The 17,680-nt window shown below is 41.8% G+C and overlaps 2 protein-coding genes across 5 annotated transcripts; one reads left to right on the forward strand and one right to left on the reverse strand.

Annotated features, from left to right (window-relative positions):
* Nucleotides 1-6,166: 6,166 nt before the first annotated feature.
* Nucleotides 6,167-7,858, forward strand: LOC146977740 (E3 ubiquitin-protein ligase TRIM21-like). The gene has a single exon (XM_085794341.1). It carries the CDS (start codon nucleotides 6,167-6,169, stop codon nucleotides 7,856-7,858), a length of 1,692 nt encoding a protein of 563 aa, XP_085650467.1.
* Nucleotides 7,859-11,703: 3,845 nt separating this feature from the next.
* On the reverse strand, nucleotides 11,704-17,244 carry thap1 (THAP domain containing, apoptosis associated protein 1). 4 transcript variants are annotated; one of them, XM_085794178.1, is made up of 4 exons: nucleotides 17,116-17,244; nucleotides 13,708-13,900; nucleotides 12,375-12,452; nucleotides 11,704-12,332 (listed from the first exon to the last, which is right to left on the reverse strand). In XM_085794178.1, exons 1-4 carry the CDS (start codon nucleotides 17,232-17,234, stop codon nucleotides 12,009-12,011), a joined length of 714 nt encoding a protein of 237 aa, XP_085650304.1. In that variant the 5' UTR covers nucleotides 17,235-17,244; the 3' UTR covers nucleotides 11,704-12,008. The 4 variants fall into 4 exon arrangements, with proteins under 4 accessions (XP_085650304.1, XP_085650301.1, XP_085650303.1 ...); XM_085794177.1 differs by having other exon boundaries at nucleotides 11,707-12,323; nucleotides 12,363-12,452; XM_085794176.1 differs by having other exon boundaries at nucleotides 11,708-12,326; nucleotides 12,357-12,452.
* Nucleotides 17,245-17,680: the final 436 nt, after the last annotated feature.

A 17,680-nucleotide genomic window follows, 5' to 3' on the forward strand; every position in this document is an offset into this window, starting at 1 on the left:
CAAAAACACAACAAAATAGATTGTTAATGTTGAGTGTAGAGTGTTGTTAATGTAGGTTTGAGTCTATTAGTACTGTGTGTTAGTCTAGAGCACTGGGACAAGTCTACTGTTGTCTGACAGACAACTCTGTAGCACCACCTGCTGGTCACAGGTATCACTGCTGCACAGCTCCCAATTACTAAAACCATGACACACAAACTGTCTGAGCTGAATCATACTGGCATAAATAATATATTTGATAATGATAACATAAGAAAATTATATGTTGACTCCTTCAGATGGTAGAAAAAGAATATTAACTATGGTCTCTTGGATCATCTTTCACTTATGGTGTTTAAAATAGCATCAGTCCTTAAATGACGGAGATACTGATGAATAAGTTGTAATGTTGTTGACTAGTCGTGTAATTTCTCACCCTTTCTTCACCTGATTCTCTCCTTCTTTTTGTCACTGGATCACACTCAGTGGTCACACAATCATATATGAGTGAGCCAGAAACACACAATTCTTAGAAAACGCAGCAAAAACTATACTCAGATGCTGTTTTGTTGCTATTAGTAATTGTCAACTTGTGTGTTCAAGTAATTTCAGAGGATGCAGGTCATGTGCTTGTTTCTGTGCAGATAGTATGTTGCAAGCTCTTATGTAATGTTCTTCAGTGTCTCAGACCTGAATATTTGGACATACTGTATTTGAGGACCAGGTTTTAATAATTTCAGAGAGTAATTCAATATATGGACTGGAGCCGGTTATTTGGAAATCACTATTGATCTTGTCTTATTGCTGTGTGGACTGTTGAAGTTTTACCATCACTTTGTAAGCTGCCTGTTATGTTGCTGCCTCATTGATGTTAATGTTGCGTCTTGACTTTGCTGTTGAGTTTTGTGTTTAAATTGTGTTCTCTGACCTCATCACCTCACTCTCACCTCATTACTTTTGACGAGGTGAGACACTCGTCACTCGTGACACTGAGGCAGGCATCTCACACTGAGGCAGACTCAGTGTGAGATGCCAGGTAGGTGTCACCTGCTCCTACACACAAATGTTAAAGATAGATAGATAGATAGATAGATAGATAGATAGATAGATAGATAGATAGATAGATAGATAGATAGATAGATAGATAGATAGATAGATAGATAGATAGATAGATAGATAGATAGATAGATAGATAGATAGATGCAAGAATCAACACATAAATATAAAGTAGCAATAGAAAAATACTTAAAATATAAATATAAAAGGATCCATGGAAAAGTGTGTTGCAGGGTGGACTGACAGAGCTCGCTGTGTGACACACCTTTTCACCACAAGAGGGAAGTAAAGCTTGTCCACTCCGCTATAGAACTTTATTATCATTGCTTGGAAGCAGTGAAACACAGTGTAGCAACTCTCAGTATTTCTGGTCTGCTCTTGAACTCAGAAAAGACTCAGAAAAGACACTGACAGTATTGGTTCATGGGTTCATTAGTAACCTACAGCAGCAACCTACATATTTTGTGCTATTTCAACAATTCATACATCAAATTGCGCAGCTTCTTTGGGACATTATGGCTATTACTTTTCTCTTTCATACTATTAAAATTTTTGTCCCATGGGAAATACATTGGAACAGGCTTCAAACTCTGTTCTACTCATTTGCTTCCATACTTTCACCTACAGACTTCATTCAAATTCTGATCTGTAGACAAACTTCAAATGTATTCACCCTGTGTATAACTTTTTCATGTCTTTTACCGTTATTGAGATAAATTCTTTCCAAGCACATGCACATTTCTGACCAATTTCGCACTTTTCAATGAGTGTGTATGGCGTCGCTCAGGGTGGTGACATCATCATTCGAGTGCAGGAGAGCCAAAAAAGCGACTGGAACTTTTCTTCTTAAACTGCAACCAAAGATGACACTGTACACTCTTGATTTTGGCCAAAGTTTGTAGCCACACTTGTTCTCTGTCTCAAAATGTCGAGAAAAAAAAAAGCACAGAGATTTAGAGAATAGTTTTAAATATTTTTAAATGCAGCCAAGGAGCTCTCTGCTCTCATTTACCCTAGTTCATTTTTTTCAGACACAAGCAGATGGAGCTCCAGTTTGTAACTCACTGTAAATGGCATTATACTTTGTTTGAATTCACTCTGAAGTCCTCTACTTCTACTTCTGGCTCATTTTTTTAAAAACTATTCTGCCAAACTTTCAGCTATCATTGAATAATCTCAGATTCATAATGGTGTAGAAGAATGATCTGATTGAGTATTGCTACAGTCCAGTGGTAAGGAGACTGCTGGACAACCCCAAGGTCACTGTTTCGAATCTTGATAGGGTATCTTTCTTACAATCTCTCTCTTTCTCGGTTTAGTACCACTTGATTCAACTTGAAAATTTTCACGTCACTTTCAACTATTCAGCTATCATTGGACAGTGTTTGATTTATCATGGTATCAAACAAAATACATATCAGCTTACTTGTGGTTGAGAGGTTGGCTTGCTGGGTTCCCAATTATGAGGTCTAGGGTTCAATTCCTGCCTTAGCTGCATGTGTTGTATGTGTCAGTTTCTACTGATAATTTAGCATGGCTTTCAGCATTCACACGCATTTTCCTTAGTGTAAATACATATTTTTAATGTGACTGTTTAAAGTGTAACTACAGTAGATAAATTAATTCTCCCTGTCAGGCGGATCTCAACCTTTGCTCCCTGTTCACCAGATAAAATCTGCTATCCCACAATAAAATCACAGACACACCTCGCAGTGTCCAGAAGTGACAGTAAAGTGTTAGAGGAGGACGACTGACCTGCAGCAGAGACGAGACAGAAAGTCAAATTGAGTCCATCAGGTGTTTGTCAGCAACACAGCAGCGTCTCTACCAGACACTGGTGAGTACAGCTCATCATATTCACTGTCTGAGCAGCAGCTTTGACACTGAGCTTCATTTCTAGTCACTCTCTTCATGTCACACTAGCTGCGTTTACATGCAGTGTTTTCCTCAATCTGATTGAAAACAATCGGATAAAATGAATCTGATTCGATCTGTATACATGCACGCTAAATAAAGCGATCCACATTCAATCCGTGTATGGCCCCAGCTGAAGCCGATCATAAACTGCTGTGAGACTGACGCTGGTGAGTACTTTGGGATGGCGGCGGCCGGCGGGGCTTATGGCACCAGCTGCTGTTCGTTGAAGACAGCAGTAATAAGCTACGTGCTTCCACATCAGAGTCTCCAAACCAGGAACGTCTTTAACAACACCGGGAAAAGTCGTTAGATTGTCGCTAGTCGCTTTTGACAAAAAAAAAAGGCACCAGATTTTGCGAGAAAGTCGCCACTTTGGCAACACTGCTTTGATTTTCTATTTCCTGTTTCTTATTTCCCGCATATGTCAATATGTGACTCCTACGTAGGCTATTAGGGCGTGCATCCGCAGAATGAATAATCCACTCTATCAACTGAATCCACTCTATTCACATGCGGCACGAAGCTGATTATCAGTCGGCATAGACTACCTCTTTCAATCCGATCGGAAATGTAATCAGATCCGGTAAGGTGTTTACATGAGACATTTTGAATCTCATTGACCTCTTAATCTGATTGTAAATAGGAGTTTTTGGACCCATGTAAACGCAGCTACTGACTCTTGTGAACTGGCACACAGACCTGAGGCTGTTTGTCCACAGATACACTATAGTCCACTTTAAACTGTCTCTGTGTCTCTGCTCAGGACTTTTATAACTCCTCACTCTGAGCTTCACTCTCTACTTCACCTCATTTCCTGCTTTCATGCTGTCAAGTTACCACTTCCTACAGTACTGCTGCCTTACTTCACACTTCCTGCAGCTCTTTCACAATAAAAGACACACACTTTTATTGTGAAGCAGCCAGAGGAAACACCTCTTTAAACCTTCATTTTAACTCGTTGGTCAAGTGAGGTTTCCATCATTTAAAGGGAAAACAAGTTTACAAACAGCAACACTAGCCCATAAAATACATTTACATTAAAAAACAATTGCAGGGCAATTTACAAAAGTCAGACACTATACATTTAAAATCAGCAAGAGAGGGGATATTCTCCAGCCCCAAAGCTTGTTGGAGAATATTCCAAGAGTTTGGAGTGTCAAAAGAATTTACTGAGCTCAGAATGTATAATAGGGACGTTAAAGGGATAGTTCACCCAAAATTCAAATTTCACTCATTATCTACTCACCCTCATGTTGACTAAGAGCTGTGAGAATTTTCAGAGTCCTCCGTGCCTTCTCTGAGTTACGGGGGGGTCCGTGCAGCAGTATTTCTCCATATAATAGTTGTGAATGGATACCAACTTTCTTCGTCCAAAAAGACACACCAAAAAACATCCAAATACCTCCATACTGCTCGTCTGTAATGTTCCTCTTGTATTGAAGCCCCGACATGAGAAATTGTTCCGCTGGTGAGTGCGTGATTTGCACAGACACAGGAAGAGCAGTGAACCAAGACACTGGGAGCTTCCGCTACAAACAAGCTTAAAATATAGACTTATTTAATTTTTTTCGGAACAATTTCTCATGTCGGTGTTTGCAGTGGATGGGCTTCAATACAAGAGGGACATTACAGACGAGCACTATGGAGGTATTTGGATGTTTTTTGGTGTGTCTTTTTGGACGAAGAAAGTTGGTATCCATTCACAACCATTATATGGACAAATACTGCTGTGCGGCCCCCCCTGTAACTCAGAGAAGGAACGGAGGACTCTGAAAATTCTCACAGCTCTTAGTCGACATGAGGGTGAGTAGATAATGAGTGAAATTTGAATTTTGGGTGAACTATCCCTTTAACTCTTTGACTGCCAAAGACGAGTTATCTCGTCTTAGCGAATCCAAGCGTAGTCTGCCAAAGACGAGATAACTCGTCTTAGCGTTTTTTTAATGGCAACGCCATGTTGAATGTCTTGCCCTACTCCTCTGTGAAGATCAGACTTGTATCATCAAAATAAAGTGCAGAAAAACACATTTGGATTGAGAGATATAAAAACTATAGCGTGTTTTTCCCCCCTCACGGAGCGGAGCGGGTGTCTGACTGCAGCGGCGCCGCTCCGTGACACTCTGGCCGCCGGTGAGAGCTTAGGGGGCGGCGGCGGGGCTCATGGCGGCTCGGCAGCTCCGTGCAGCTCCGTGCAGCTCCGTGATACAAAGCACAAACGTTAGTAACAACAACCCCGTCGATCGCTCGTCGTTAGTCGTCAAGAGCGTTTAGAAAGTCGCCAGATTTTGCGAGAAATCACTCAGATAACAGCTTGAAAATCCCCGATCTAGTGTGGATGAGGAACGGACGGCGCCGGCGAACGTGACGAGGAGAGCTAAAGGTGGTGGGAGTGTCTGTTGTGAGCGCACATGTCTGTGGCTGAGTTCAGGGGGCACGTCAGCCAGAGCTGCTGTGTGTGTGTGTGTAGATGTGTGTGTGAGACAGAGAGAGTGAGTGACACCGCTGCCTGCTGACCAGAGGAAGCTGGATCTGATCTAAAGCGCCGTGTTTCGGCTACAAAAACCTGTCGAACTGATCCGCGCGTCGTGTCAGTAGCTAAATATTTTGTCTATTGTCATCAAAAGTCATTTGTCAGTGTTGATTTAGTTGTTGTTTACAAGAGAACAACTGTACAGATGTTGAGGCATCACTAAAGCAAAATATAAAGGAGCCAATTGTACTGGTTCACCTGAAAATGACGGCCGACACAAAAACCTCTTTTTCTCAAGATTTTGGTGCCAAAATGGCATTTTGGGCTAAACTAACCTATATTCAACCGCCAATTTCACAAGACTGGAACAAGATAGAAACAAACAGTTTTTTTTTCTGGAAACTAGAGACCCTCATCTTTCCTTTGATGGGTTGAATGTGTATGTAGTAACAGTACATAATATATGGTGGGTCTACGGAAATCAGTCAAAAAGCTGGAAAATGCCTGGCAAGCTGGAGGAAGCTGCTGTGAGAATGGCTGGCAGTCAAAGAGTTAAGATACATGAAACCACTGAATCGAGTTGAATAAGATCCAGAGCACCGTTCTAATAGGGATGAAATGTATGGGGGCTATTTACCAAAAAACTTTCAGCACTTACTCACTACGATGACCAGGATGACTGAGAACCTTCATGGACATTTTAAATGAATGTGTTTGTTTTCTCTCCCTCAGTGTGTATTAGACATGTCTGCTGCCAGAAACCTGAGGTCTGAAGATCAGTTCCTGTGCTCCATCTGTCTGGATGTCTTCACTGATCCAGTCAGTACACCATGTGGACACAACTACTGCCAGAGCTGCATCACTCAGCACTGGGACATTAATGTACCATATAAGTGTCCAATGTGTAAAGAGACTTTCTACACGAGACCTCAGTTGAAGATCAATACGTTCATCTCTGAGGTTGTTGCTCAGTTCAGACGTGAAGCTCAACAGGAAACCAGAAGCAGCAGCTCAGAGCAACACATTTCCAAACCAGGAGAAGTTTCTTGTGACGTCTGCACTGGAACCAAACTGAAGGCCCTGAAGTCCTGCCTGGAGTGTCTGACCTCCTACTGTGAGACCCACCTGGAGCCTCATCTGACGGTGTCACGTCTGAGGAGACATCAGCTGATGGAGCCTGTGGAGAACCTGGAGGACAGGATGTGTAGGAAGCACGAAAAACCTCTGGAGCTGTTCTGCCAGACCGACCAGACATGTGTCTGCATGCTCTGCTCTGTTTTAGACCACAAGACTCATGAGTTTGTTCCTCTGAGAGAAGAATATGAAGGAAAGAAGGCAGAGCTGCAGAAGACAGAGGCTGAAACTCAGCAGATGATCCAGAAGAGACGACTGAAGATTGAGGAGATGAAACAGTCAGTGAAGATCAGTAAAACTGCTGCAGACAGAGAGAAAGCAGAAGGTGTTGAGGTCTTCGATGCTCTGAAGGAGTCTGTTGACAGAGGCCTGAAGCAGCTCATCAAGGAGATCGAAGAGAAACAGAAAAGCACAGAAAAACAGGCTGAAGACTTCATCACAGAGCTGGAACAGGAAATCTCTGAGCTGAAGAAGAGAAGCACTGAGGTGGAGCAGCTCTCACGCTCTGAAGACCACCTCCACCTCCTCCAAAGCTTCCCATCCCTGAAAGCTGCTGCACCCACCAAGGACTGGACAGAGGTCAGAGTCCGTCCACCATCATATGCGGGGACTGTGGTGAGAGCTGTGTCTCAGCTGGAGGAGACGCTCCATGGACAGATGGAGGAGGCGAAGAAGATCAAGATGAAGAGGGTCCAGCAGTTTGCAGTGGATGTGACTCTAGATCCTGATACAGCACATCCGTGGCTCATCCTGTCTGGTGATGGAAGACGAGTTCATCATGGTGATGTGATGAAGAAACTCCCCGACAACCCAGAGAGATTTGATAAATGTCCCTGTGTCTTAGGAAGACAGAGTTTCTCTTCAGGCAGATTTTACTTTGAGGTTCAGGTTAAAGGGAAAACTAAGTGGGATGTGGGAGTGGCCAGAGAGTCGATTGACAGGAAGGGAATCATCCCACTGAGACCTCAGAAAGGTTACTGGACAATATGGTTGAGAAATGGAAATGAGTACAAAGCTAACGCTGGCCCCTCAGTCCCTCTCAATCTGAGGTCTGGTCCTGAGAAGGTGGGGGTGTTTGTGGATTATGAGGAGGGTGTGGTCTCCTTTTATGACGTAGATGCTGCAGCTCTCATCTACTCCTTCACTGGCTGCTGCTTCACTGACAAACTACGCCCATACTTCAGTCCCTGTGATAGTGATGGAGGTAGAAACTCCGTCCCTCTGATCATCTGTCCTGTCAAAACATCTCGTTCTTTGCAGGAATTGATTGATTCTGAATTAAGGTACCAAAAGAAATTATAGCTGCTGCGAAGCAATGGTCGGGGCCAGGGAAATTTTTTTAAAAGACAAAATTAGGCAATTTTAAAGTGAAAGTTGCAAAGCCGTAGCACGTATGGTTGATATGTTGTGAATTGGGGGCGGGACTAGATAAGCTTTTGCTTCTCCCGCTTTCCCTTTCGGTCATGTGTATTGTATTATTGGATTAAGATGATGTGTGATGATGATGACTAATTGACATGCCCGAAATGAACCAGATAAATAAATAAATAAATAAATAAATTTATTTTCAAAGTTTTTAAATTTAGATACATACTGTAACACCACAATCAGGACTACTGTCTTGTGTTACTAGTTGAACCCACATCCTCTGGCACCAAGAACCAGCTCCTAACTCACTGAGCTAATTGCCTGGAAGTGAGCCATGGTGTGTTGCTTCTCAAATAGACCGGGCAGCATTTGTCATAGCAGTTGCCATAGCAGATGTCAAAATGTCACAAATTGTGTTATCTAAACAAAAATCTGATAATACATAAATTGCATTTTGACAGCATGGAAATGTTGGTGATGTGTTTTTAATGATAAGTGTTTTGCTTCATAAGAGAAAATATGTTGTTTAAAAATGCCACTCTCACATTGACTGCAGTTGTTCCCATGAGAGCAGAATTTAAAATGTTCTCAAAAATTCAGTTTTTGAGATAAAATTCTGATATTTGTCAAACTTCATCAACCACGACTCTAAAATATTGTCAATTTTTTTCAGGAAGATTGAAAATGTATTCAGCAGGAATTGGATGGTATATGTTTACAGTACTGTTTACAGTCAAAGGTTTTCATGCACTGTAGGCTCAATTTTCGATAAATCAAAAATCTGTGTGGACCGTTTGTGGAGGACAGTCTGGAGATGCTCTGTAGCAAGTTTGGTGTCAATTGAGCAAAATTGTGGGAGGAGATAGGTTTTATAAGTTTTACAGATTTTGAAAATAACAGAGTGATGGACTCCATAATTTGTAATGAGTTTAAGTGAACAAAATTTTCAGCAGTATTGGGGCGACATTTTGGTGAAATTTCAAAAGTGTAGAGTTGAGTAAATCTGGCATGAGGTCGAACATTTCTGTGAAGTTTTTTTCACTGATTATGCATGGGAAGTAGGACTTCCTAGGAAGAAGAAAGAAGAAGAACATTGAGGAAAACAATAATATTTAGTGTCAATACTAAACAATGTAAATGTTTTAGTTTTCTACTGAGTTAACCTTCATCAGATCATCATCACACAGGGAAGTTAACTGTGTGATCTGCTGTTTAATCAGGTAAAGTGCTTTACCACTGAAATGAATCTGTAAATGAATTGAGTCTGGTGGTTTGGGGAGTCAGAAGCAGATGCAGGTGTGTATTAATGTAACTGTTGATCACTATGACTCTTGTGAATATGAACACATCTTTATCAGAGATGCTGTAACTGTTGACAAATGTTGTATATTCATCCAGATAAATGTATCTGTGCAGAACACACTGAGGTTGTGTGTGTTTAATATTTGTTAAATCCTATTTCTCTATATTATCATAAATTGCTTAATATGATGACACAGAACACAGACTTCACAATATTGAACATGATATTGTTCCAGACAACCATTTTTATCTCAACATTACTCGGCAGTACAAATACTTCACAGAGGAACCGTTTAAAGATAATGATGTCACCAACAGGTTATTATCAGATATCCAGTTTAACAGCAGGAGGCTGGAGGTGGATCACAGTTTCACACAGAGAACAGTCCACACATTATCTTTCTTAAATTTTAACAAGTAATATTTGTCAGGGTACTATCTATGTTTGAGTTTGTAGTTAGTTAGTTTGTTTCTCTCATTTTATGCGTAATCAAGTATCTGTATTGGAGGTTCCATACATGGATTCGATTCGAACCATTAAGCACATTAGACCAGTAGTGGTGCTATGTGTTTGAAACAATGACCTGATGCTGAGATTATTGTTTGTGTCTGCCATTTTCTTGTTGTTCCGTTTCTCTATATGCCATTTTATTAGTGTGGATGCTGAAAAAAAATGTTTCATCAATATCACAATGATTTTTTTTCTAAAAAAGAAATCAAAAAGATGTGTATCTAAGCAGCAAGATCTCCACAACATCACTCCTTCCTTAGAAATAAAAGCACAGGAGTTCCTTTTTTGAAATAGCAATGCTTTATTTCAGGATATTGTCAGCTTTTATTCTGAAACATTCTGAAAGGCCTAAAGCTTCAACTTCTTGCTCTATCTAACCTCTCACAAAGTAACAACAGTTGTAATGAGGGAAAGTAACAGCACCTATGAAACGAAGTGGATGAACTTATTTTGACATGATGGTCTACTAATTAACAAATTAACAGATGGAGTTGTTAAAAAGTCAATATATTTAGATATTTAAAAGTTCAGTCTCTGTAAACCAGACCATGATAGCTGCTCAACAGCAGGAGACATCCATCCTAGGCAGCTCCACATGAACCACCATCACCAGTCAGCCTCGGGGACTAGAGCAGGAAGTCAGTGGCTATTGAACTGAACTTTCAAATTAAAACATTTACCTAGTAGCCAGTATAAAGAAACACCTGGGCTGGCCAAACATGAACTGAGCACAAAGTGAGACCGGCTGTGACACAAGAGTGTAAACAGAGGACAGCACCCAGGAGGAGAAGAAAATCCCAAAGTAGTACCCAAGCAGCTGGATGATGAGTCACAACACCTGGTCTGGATTTTCAAAATAAAACAGAATCATAAACATAACACTGGATGATGATGATGATGATGATGATGATGATGATGATGATGATGATGATGATGATGATGATGATGATGATGATGAACATCGTTGATTACCAACACATTGTCAATTCCAGTTATCCATTAGCCTGTGATTAAGTTCTGTCTGCCATCTGATGGATTAGAAAAAAAGGCACAAACTTAGTTGCCTTACCTGTCGACCCAAGGTGTCCACAGTCAGCCCACTGTTAAAGGGAGAGTTCAACATTTTGGCAAATTCGCCTATCGCCATGATCCCTATAGTCAGAGCAGTAGGTTCATTACCTTTAATTATCGGTGCATGTTGTTTTGAGATCCGCGGGGCAGAGACGCCAGCTGCTCAGCAATGGAGGTGAATGGTACAGGTCCCCTGTCCCTCATCAAACTCATCAAATACACAATCCAACAACTCCAAAACGTGGACAAGTTGTGACCTGCACATTCACCATAATGTAACATTACGACACATGAAGCAAACACTCTGAACTGCTTGTGCTTGTGAAATCACTCCACCCAGCTGCCGTGTCTGGGATGTAGTTCCGGCTAGAACAACTCAACTCATAATGTTACATGACTAGTTCATAGCGTGGTGAATGTGCAGGTCACAGATTGATAATATTCATTTTGTCTTCTCGTATATATTAGTTCTTTTTTTCTTGTGTTCAGACAATGAAATCAAGAATGATGTTCGGTATGGTTCGGCAGACTCTGACAAGGTTTTCCAAACCGGCCAGCTGATAAATGACACGTCAGCAGCGCGTCGGATGGCGCTTCTGAGGAAGACTGGAGTCACAGTCGAAACTGTCGTGCAGGTCACAACTTGTCCACAAGAGTGTTTTGGAGTTAGATTGTATATTTGATGAGTTTGATGAGGAACAGAGGACTACTGTTTCTACTGCTACCTGAGCAGCTCGCGTCTCTGACCCGCCGATCTAAAAACAGCTTGCACCGACAATTAAAGGTACTTAACCTACCCCTATGACTATAGGGATTATAGCAATAAGCTAATTTGCCAATATGTTGAAATAAACCTTTAAAGCTTACCAGTTCATGTATGTGTGTTATGTGTGTTTAAAAACACCATAAACCATAAAACATACCAACAACCAGTCAAAAGTGGTTTCAGTTTGCTGCTCTCACTAAAGATAAACCCAAAACCTTTCTGATCCTAATCAGAAACACCAAGAATGAAAAAAAAAGAAAAGCTGGATATGTCGTCATAGAGTTTGTTGTATTCCACAGCCTGAAGAGTGAGTCCTGCTTGGCTCAGCAGCAACAGTCAGCCCATCCTATCTGAGATGGGACCTGCAGTAGAATCTAATCTGCCGGTCAATGTGACCACAGCAATGTTCTTCCTCCTCCTCCTCCTCCTCACCATCATCCCTCAATCCCTTTCAGTGTGTGATAGATCTGTTTGGGTAAAATCACGTATCCCTCGCCGAACGCCGCCGGCGCCTCGCAGCCGGTCCTGGGCGCGGCGTCGCAGGCCGTCTTCAGCCTCTTCAGCTGCCTCTCCTGCCGCCGACACTTCTGCTGCGTGGTCTTCAGCTTCTTCCTCAGACGCTCCAGCTGCTCCTCCAGCTGCTCGATGCGCCTCTTCTGCCGCGCAGAGTCCTCCGCCGTGTAGTTGTGGTCGCAGGAGACCGACGCCGTGTCGCAGTGGGCGTCGGGGGGGCTCCTCGCCGGCTCGGGCTCCTCCGCCTCCGCTGCCACTGCTGCTGCTACCGCCACCTCCTCCACCACCACCACCGGGTCAGAGGTCAGGGGCAGGGGCAGGGGGAAGTGGATGTCCGAGGGGAAGGGATGCTCCAGGGACTCCGACTGTCAGAGAAATCATCGTGTTAGTCACAAGAATATTCAATATAATTCATATAATAATAATTTTATGTAGATTTTATGTAGAGCACCAAAAAACTAAACAATTAAATAAATAACATTAAAATATAATAATAAAATAATATAATAAAAAACTCACAGTGACAACAATAAGTAAACAGAATCTGTTAAAAAAAAGGCCAGACGATAAAAGTGAGTTTTAAAGGGATAGTTCAACATTTTGGCAAACTGGCCCATTGCCATAATCCCTATAGTTTTATCTTAGGTAGGTTTGTTACCTTTAATTGTCGGTGCAAGCTATTTTTAGAACGGCAGAGCAGAGCCGTGAGCTGCTCAGAGCTACGCTACAGAGGCTAATGGGATTTCTTGGTTTCCCTCATCAAACTCAACAAATACACAATCCAACAACTCCAAAACGCTCTGGTGGACAAGTTGTGACCTGCACATTCACCACGCTATGAGATAATAACGGAATGTTACCAGACAGAGTTGTTTTCGAGGCAAATGCAGAGACTGCTTGCCGAAAAACTGCCCCCGACAGGAACATGCATCAGCGGTTTTGCATGAATTTACCTCGAATGTGCAGGTCACAACTTGTCTACCAGAGCGTTTTGGAGTTGTTGGATTGTGTATTTGATGAGTTTGATGAGGGAAACCAATAAATCCCATTAGCCTCCGTAGTGTTAGCTGAGCAGCTTGTATCTCTGCTCCGCCGTTCTAGCTCGCACCGAAAATTAAAGGTAACAAACCTACTGCTATGACTATATGGATTATGGCAATGGCCGAATTTGCCAAAAATGTTGAAATATCCCTTTAAAAACCTGGCAGCAGCATTCTGAATCAACTGCAGTCTTTGAATATTTCATTTGCTGATGCCAGTGCATTACAGTAATCTAGTCTGGGTGTGATGAAGGCGTGGATGAGGTTTTCTAAATCAGCAAGAGAGAGGAAGGACTTCATTTTGGTAAAGTGTCTTAATTGAGAAAAACAAGACTGCAGCACCTTGGTAATCTGAGCGTCAAAAGAGAGTTCTGAATCAAAAATGACACCCAGGTTACCGGCCTCTTTGTGGACATTGCTGGAAAGGACACCCAGACTAGAAGAGACATTATTCTATTATCATTTCACTGCAAAAAAAACAAAGTCAATTTCTCAGGAATTTGAAACTAATGTCCATAAATATCTGGACAGTCGTCCCTGTCCCCTGTCTCCGGTCAGGATGTGAGCATGTGGGCCTCACCTTGATGCTGAGGCTGAAGGTGAAGAGCGACGGCACGGCGTTCTCCTTCAGCACCCGGTTGTTGCACTCTCTTTTGAAACAGTCTTTGGTGAAGTGCTGCGAGCAGATGTTGCTGTACTTTGTCGGCTTGAAGTTGTTCCTCCTCATGGCTGCCACCCACTTACAGCAAACATCTGGACGTGCTAGAGGAAACCTGAGAGCAGCGAACATGAGCAGACAGAAATATTATTCAATATCAACATTATGTAAGGGATAATGTAGAGTGAGTAGTAGGGCTGGGACGATATGCTTTTCTCCTAATTCGATTCTTTTGCAAATTTTTTGGGTGCCGACTCCGAGTCAAGTTAAATTGTGGTTCTTTGATATTACCGATTTTTAGTTTGCTTTTTTAACGCCAGACCATGTGAAAAAGTTGAATGACGATGCTGATGTCTATATGATGACTATATTAGGAGCCATATGTGAGTCAGTTTATAAGATTTATTCAGCAGCAATATATTTGAACCATTTTAAAGTAAACTGCTACCTTTAGTTCAACTTATACTCTCTTTTCAAAAGCCTGGACTGTAGGGATGTGAATCTTTGGGTATCTCTATTCGATTCAAAATCATCACCTGTAACAACGGCGCTGCTAAAAAAAATAAATAAAAAGACGGCGCTTTGCTCTCCAGGCGGTTCACCTGCAGCTCCACAGACGAGCTGTCAGAGTTCCTCTCTTCAGCCTGGGGTTTGGCTGCACTTTGTATAAAAAGAGTTCAAAATGTGAAGATCTAACCTCCATCTGAGGCTGATCAGTTGATCCAGAGCGTCAATGGAAGTGGCTGCACAGCTGTAGCAGCGTGTGTGTTTTATAACGGCGAGGAAAAAAACAGAGATCGTCCTCTCAATCGATGATAGAGGGTCGGGTTGCTGATCAGCACAAGCCTAGTCACAGACATTCAAAGGAGTATTTTAATCTGATCAGTTTATGGTTATTATCCGGTAAAGAGCGTCCATTATCTTAGCTAAATTGCGGCAGCGCTGTGTACGGAAAGCAAATATATCGCCCTGCTAATACTATCACAAAATATTGTATTGTTGCTCCTGTATTGTATCACCAGATTCCCTAGGAGTGTGTATTGGCAAGAATCTGGTGATATAAATATCAAATAGTATCACCATAATATCATCATTCTTCTAAATAGTGCGTATTCTGCGTCTCTTTATTTAAGTGGATTCATGTTAAACTGTTCTGGATTGATGTTGATGTATCTAATTATGGGGAAATGATCTGAATAGAGGCCGTGACGTTCATTTAATTCTTCCTGTTTTGTATGGTTAGTTTGACATTCATATATACACATAAATAATAAAACAACATTCACCCATTCAAGCATGAAATTAAACTTTTCTTAGCATCACTGGAGGAACACAAGGGGACTGATCAGGATTATCATCTACAAAGCCGTAAAAAGCCTGTACGCTTGATTTCCTCTTATTTTCTCATTTCTTGTCTCATTCATATTGTTTTAGTTTGATTTCATCATTGAAATGAAGGATTTAAAAGGTCTTCCCACATGTTTCCCTTGCCGACTGCATCACCTCCTGTCCTCTGCTAAACCAGCCTGCCCACCAGTGCTCCCATTAAGCTGGCCTGCTCTCCCTGTATATGACCCAGCCTGCCCACCAGAAGCTGAGAATGAATGAAGAATTTATTCCATATTCCATTTTGCAAACAGTTTCCTTGTCTGTATACAACATCTATGTCGCATCTGCCCATCCTGGGTGAGGGATCTCTCCTCTGTTGCCCACACTGAGGTTTCTCCTGCTTTTTCTTGGGAGTTTTTCCTCAGTGGATGTGAGGGTCTAAGGACAGAGGATGTTGTTATGATGGTGTGTGAAGCCCTTTAAGACAAACTGTTGGTAAAAAAAAAAAAAAAAGAGCTAAATAAAACTTGCTTTGTTGCAACAAGAACTCACTATGATGCAAAAATTTGAGGAGACAATGACTTGACAATGAAATTATTTTTTGTCCGTGCATTTTACTTGAAAAGAAATCTCAAAATTAATTGTTTTGGTCTGGAAATAAGTCTGCTCTTATAAGCTCTTAGAAGTGTTGACAGCTCTGATTACTTGATATCAGATTTTAAAATAGGCAATAGGCAAATTTACCTATAAAATCCCTATAGTCTTAGGGTTAGGTTTGTTACCTTAAATTGTCGGTGCAAGCTGTTTTTCGATCGGTGGGGCAGAGACGTGAGCTCTGCGTGGTGTTTCCGGGCTTTCCCTCATCAAATAAACAAGTTGGGACCTGCACATTCACCACGCTATGAGATAATAACGGAACGTAACGAGACAGAGTTATTTTTGAGGCAAATGCGTAACCGGAACTACATTCCCAAGTAGTTCTGAGTATTTACTTGTGTATTTGTATGTGTGTATTTGTATTTGTATTTACTTGTGTAAACACCATTAGCCTCTGTTGCGTTAGCTAAGCAGCTCAAAATAGCTTGCACAGACAATTAAAGGTAATGAACCTACTCCTAAAACTATAGGGATTATGATGATAGGCTAATTTACCAAACTGTTGTAATACCCCTTTCTAAGTTATATATAGTGATGTTGTTATTTTAAACCAGTTGGCTCATCTTGAAATACACAGGCTCAAACCAACAACTAGTCCTGAAATTATAATAAATATTATAATGACATCTCACATTAACAGTACACTGCACATTTATGGACAAATGATAAGAAAGCAGAGATTGCAGCCAGGTAGCCTATAATGATGCTTACTGAGGAGACAACAGTAGATGGCTCAGTGTAAGTGCCAGCTGTTCTGATGAATTCAATGTGTAGATTTATTTGTCGACTTGCCAGTCTCTGTGCAGAAGACATGGTGTAGATGCTTCTTTTTTCTTTCTTTTGTAGAACTGTCTACTTTATGTTGGCCATGCATTAATTATGAACTTCTAGCATTGGTATCATCTACTATTATGTGTGTTCAATGTATTTTTCTGTGTTGTGTGTATGGACCTGAGTCTGTAACAACATAACATAACATAACATAACATAACATAACATAACATAACATAACATAACATAACATAACATAACATAAGTTAGGCTATGTTTCACATCCGACGTGTTATTAACATAACATAACATGTGAAATGTTAGAAAGCACAGGGTGATGTGAAGTGTGGAGAAGTTGTGACAGGAGTTGACATGTGAACATTTACACCTGTGTGACCTATCTATACCGGTCAGGAGCCATGTCTCGCGTGAACTCCGTGGGGTTGACCCATGCAGGTGCAGGACAAGGCTGGTCAGGTGTGCTGGTCCCGGGCTCAGCTGAGACACCATGTCTCTCTGTCCCTGCTAATGCTCTATAACTCTCTGTCTGTCACCGTGTCAGGAGGAACTTACTTATGGAAGGAGATGTCTTTGTCTTTGTGGTAGCGGTTCTTACATCCGTAGGCTGAGCACGTCTGCACCATGGCTTCAGTCCGAGCAGCGCTCACACACACACACACACACACACACATACACACTCTCCGTGTCTGTAAGGGGCTCGTGGTCCAGCTGCAGCAGCTGACTGAGCCACGGTTCCGGGTTCGGCTTTCTTCTTCGTCTGTTTCCTAGATTCCCCTCTGCTGCTTCTGCTTCTTCTTCTCCGGGGTTTTAAAGTAGCCTGCACTACTGCCATCTGCTGGAGGTGAGCGGCACGTGATTAAAGGGATAGTTCAACATTTTGGGCAAATTCGCCATTGAGGTAGGCTCGTTACCTTTAATTATCGGTGCATGTTGTTTTGAGATCCGCGGGGCAGAGACGCCAGCTGCTCAGTGAACACCATGGAGGTGAATGGTACAGATCCCTTGTCCCTCATCAAACTCATCAAATACACAATCCAACAACTCCAAAACGCTCTGGTGGACAAGTTGTGACCTGCACATTCACCATACTATGAAATTATTATTGTTTTTCTATGTT

This window comes from Trachurus japonicus, chromosome 12, assembly GCF_045865225.1.
Source record: "Trachurus japonicus isolate A0001 chromosome 12, Traja_1.0".
Taxonomy (NCBI): Eukaryota; Metazoa; Chordata; class Actinopteri; order Carangiformes; family Carangidae; genus Trachurus; species Trachurus japonicus.

Bases quoted from the DNA above. Each gene is read 5' to 3' on its own strand.
- thap1 (XM_085794175.1), bottom strand. From the start codon at position 17,234: ATGTGTGTGTGTGTGTGTGTGTGTGTGAGCGCTGCTCGGACTGAAGCC. The intron at 13,901-17,115 runs GTAAGTTCCTCC...CGCTGCTCTCAG, and splicing joins AAAGACATCTCCTTCCATAA to GTTTCCTCTAGCACGTCCAG. The intron at 12,453-13,707 runs GTGAGGCCCACA...TTTCTCTGACAG, and splicing joins CCTTCAGCCTCAGCATCAAG to TCGGAGTCCCTGGAGCATCC.
- LOC146977740 (XM_085794341.1), top strand. From the start codon at position 6,167: ATGTCTGCTGCCAGAAACCTGAGGTCTGAAGATCAGTTCCTGTGCTCC.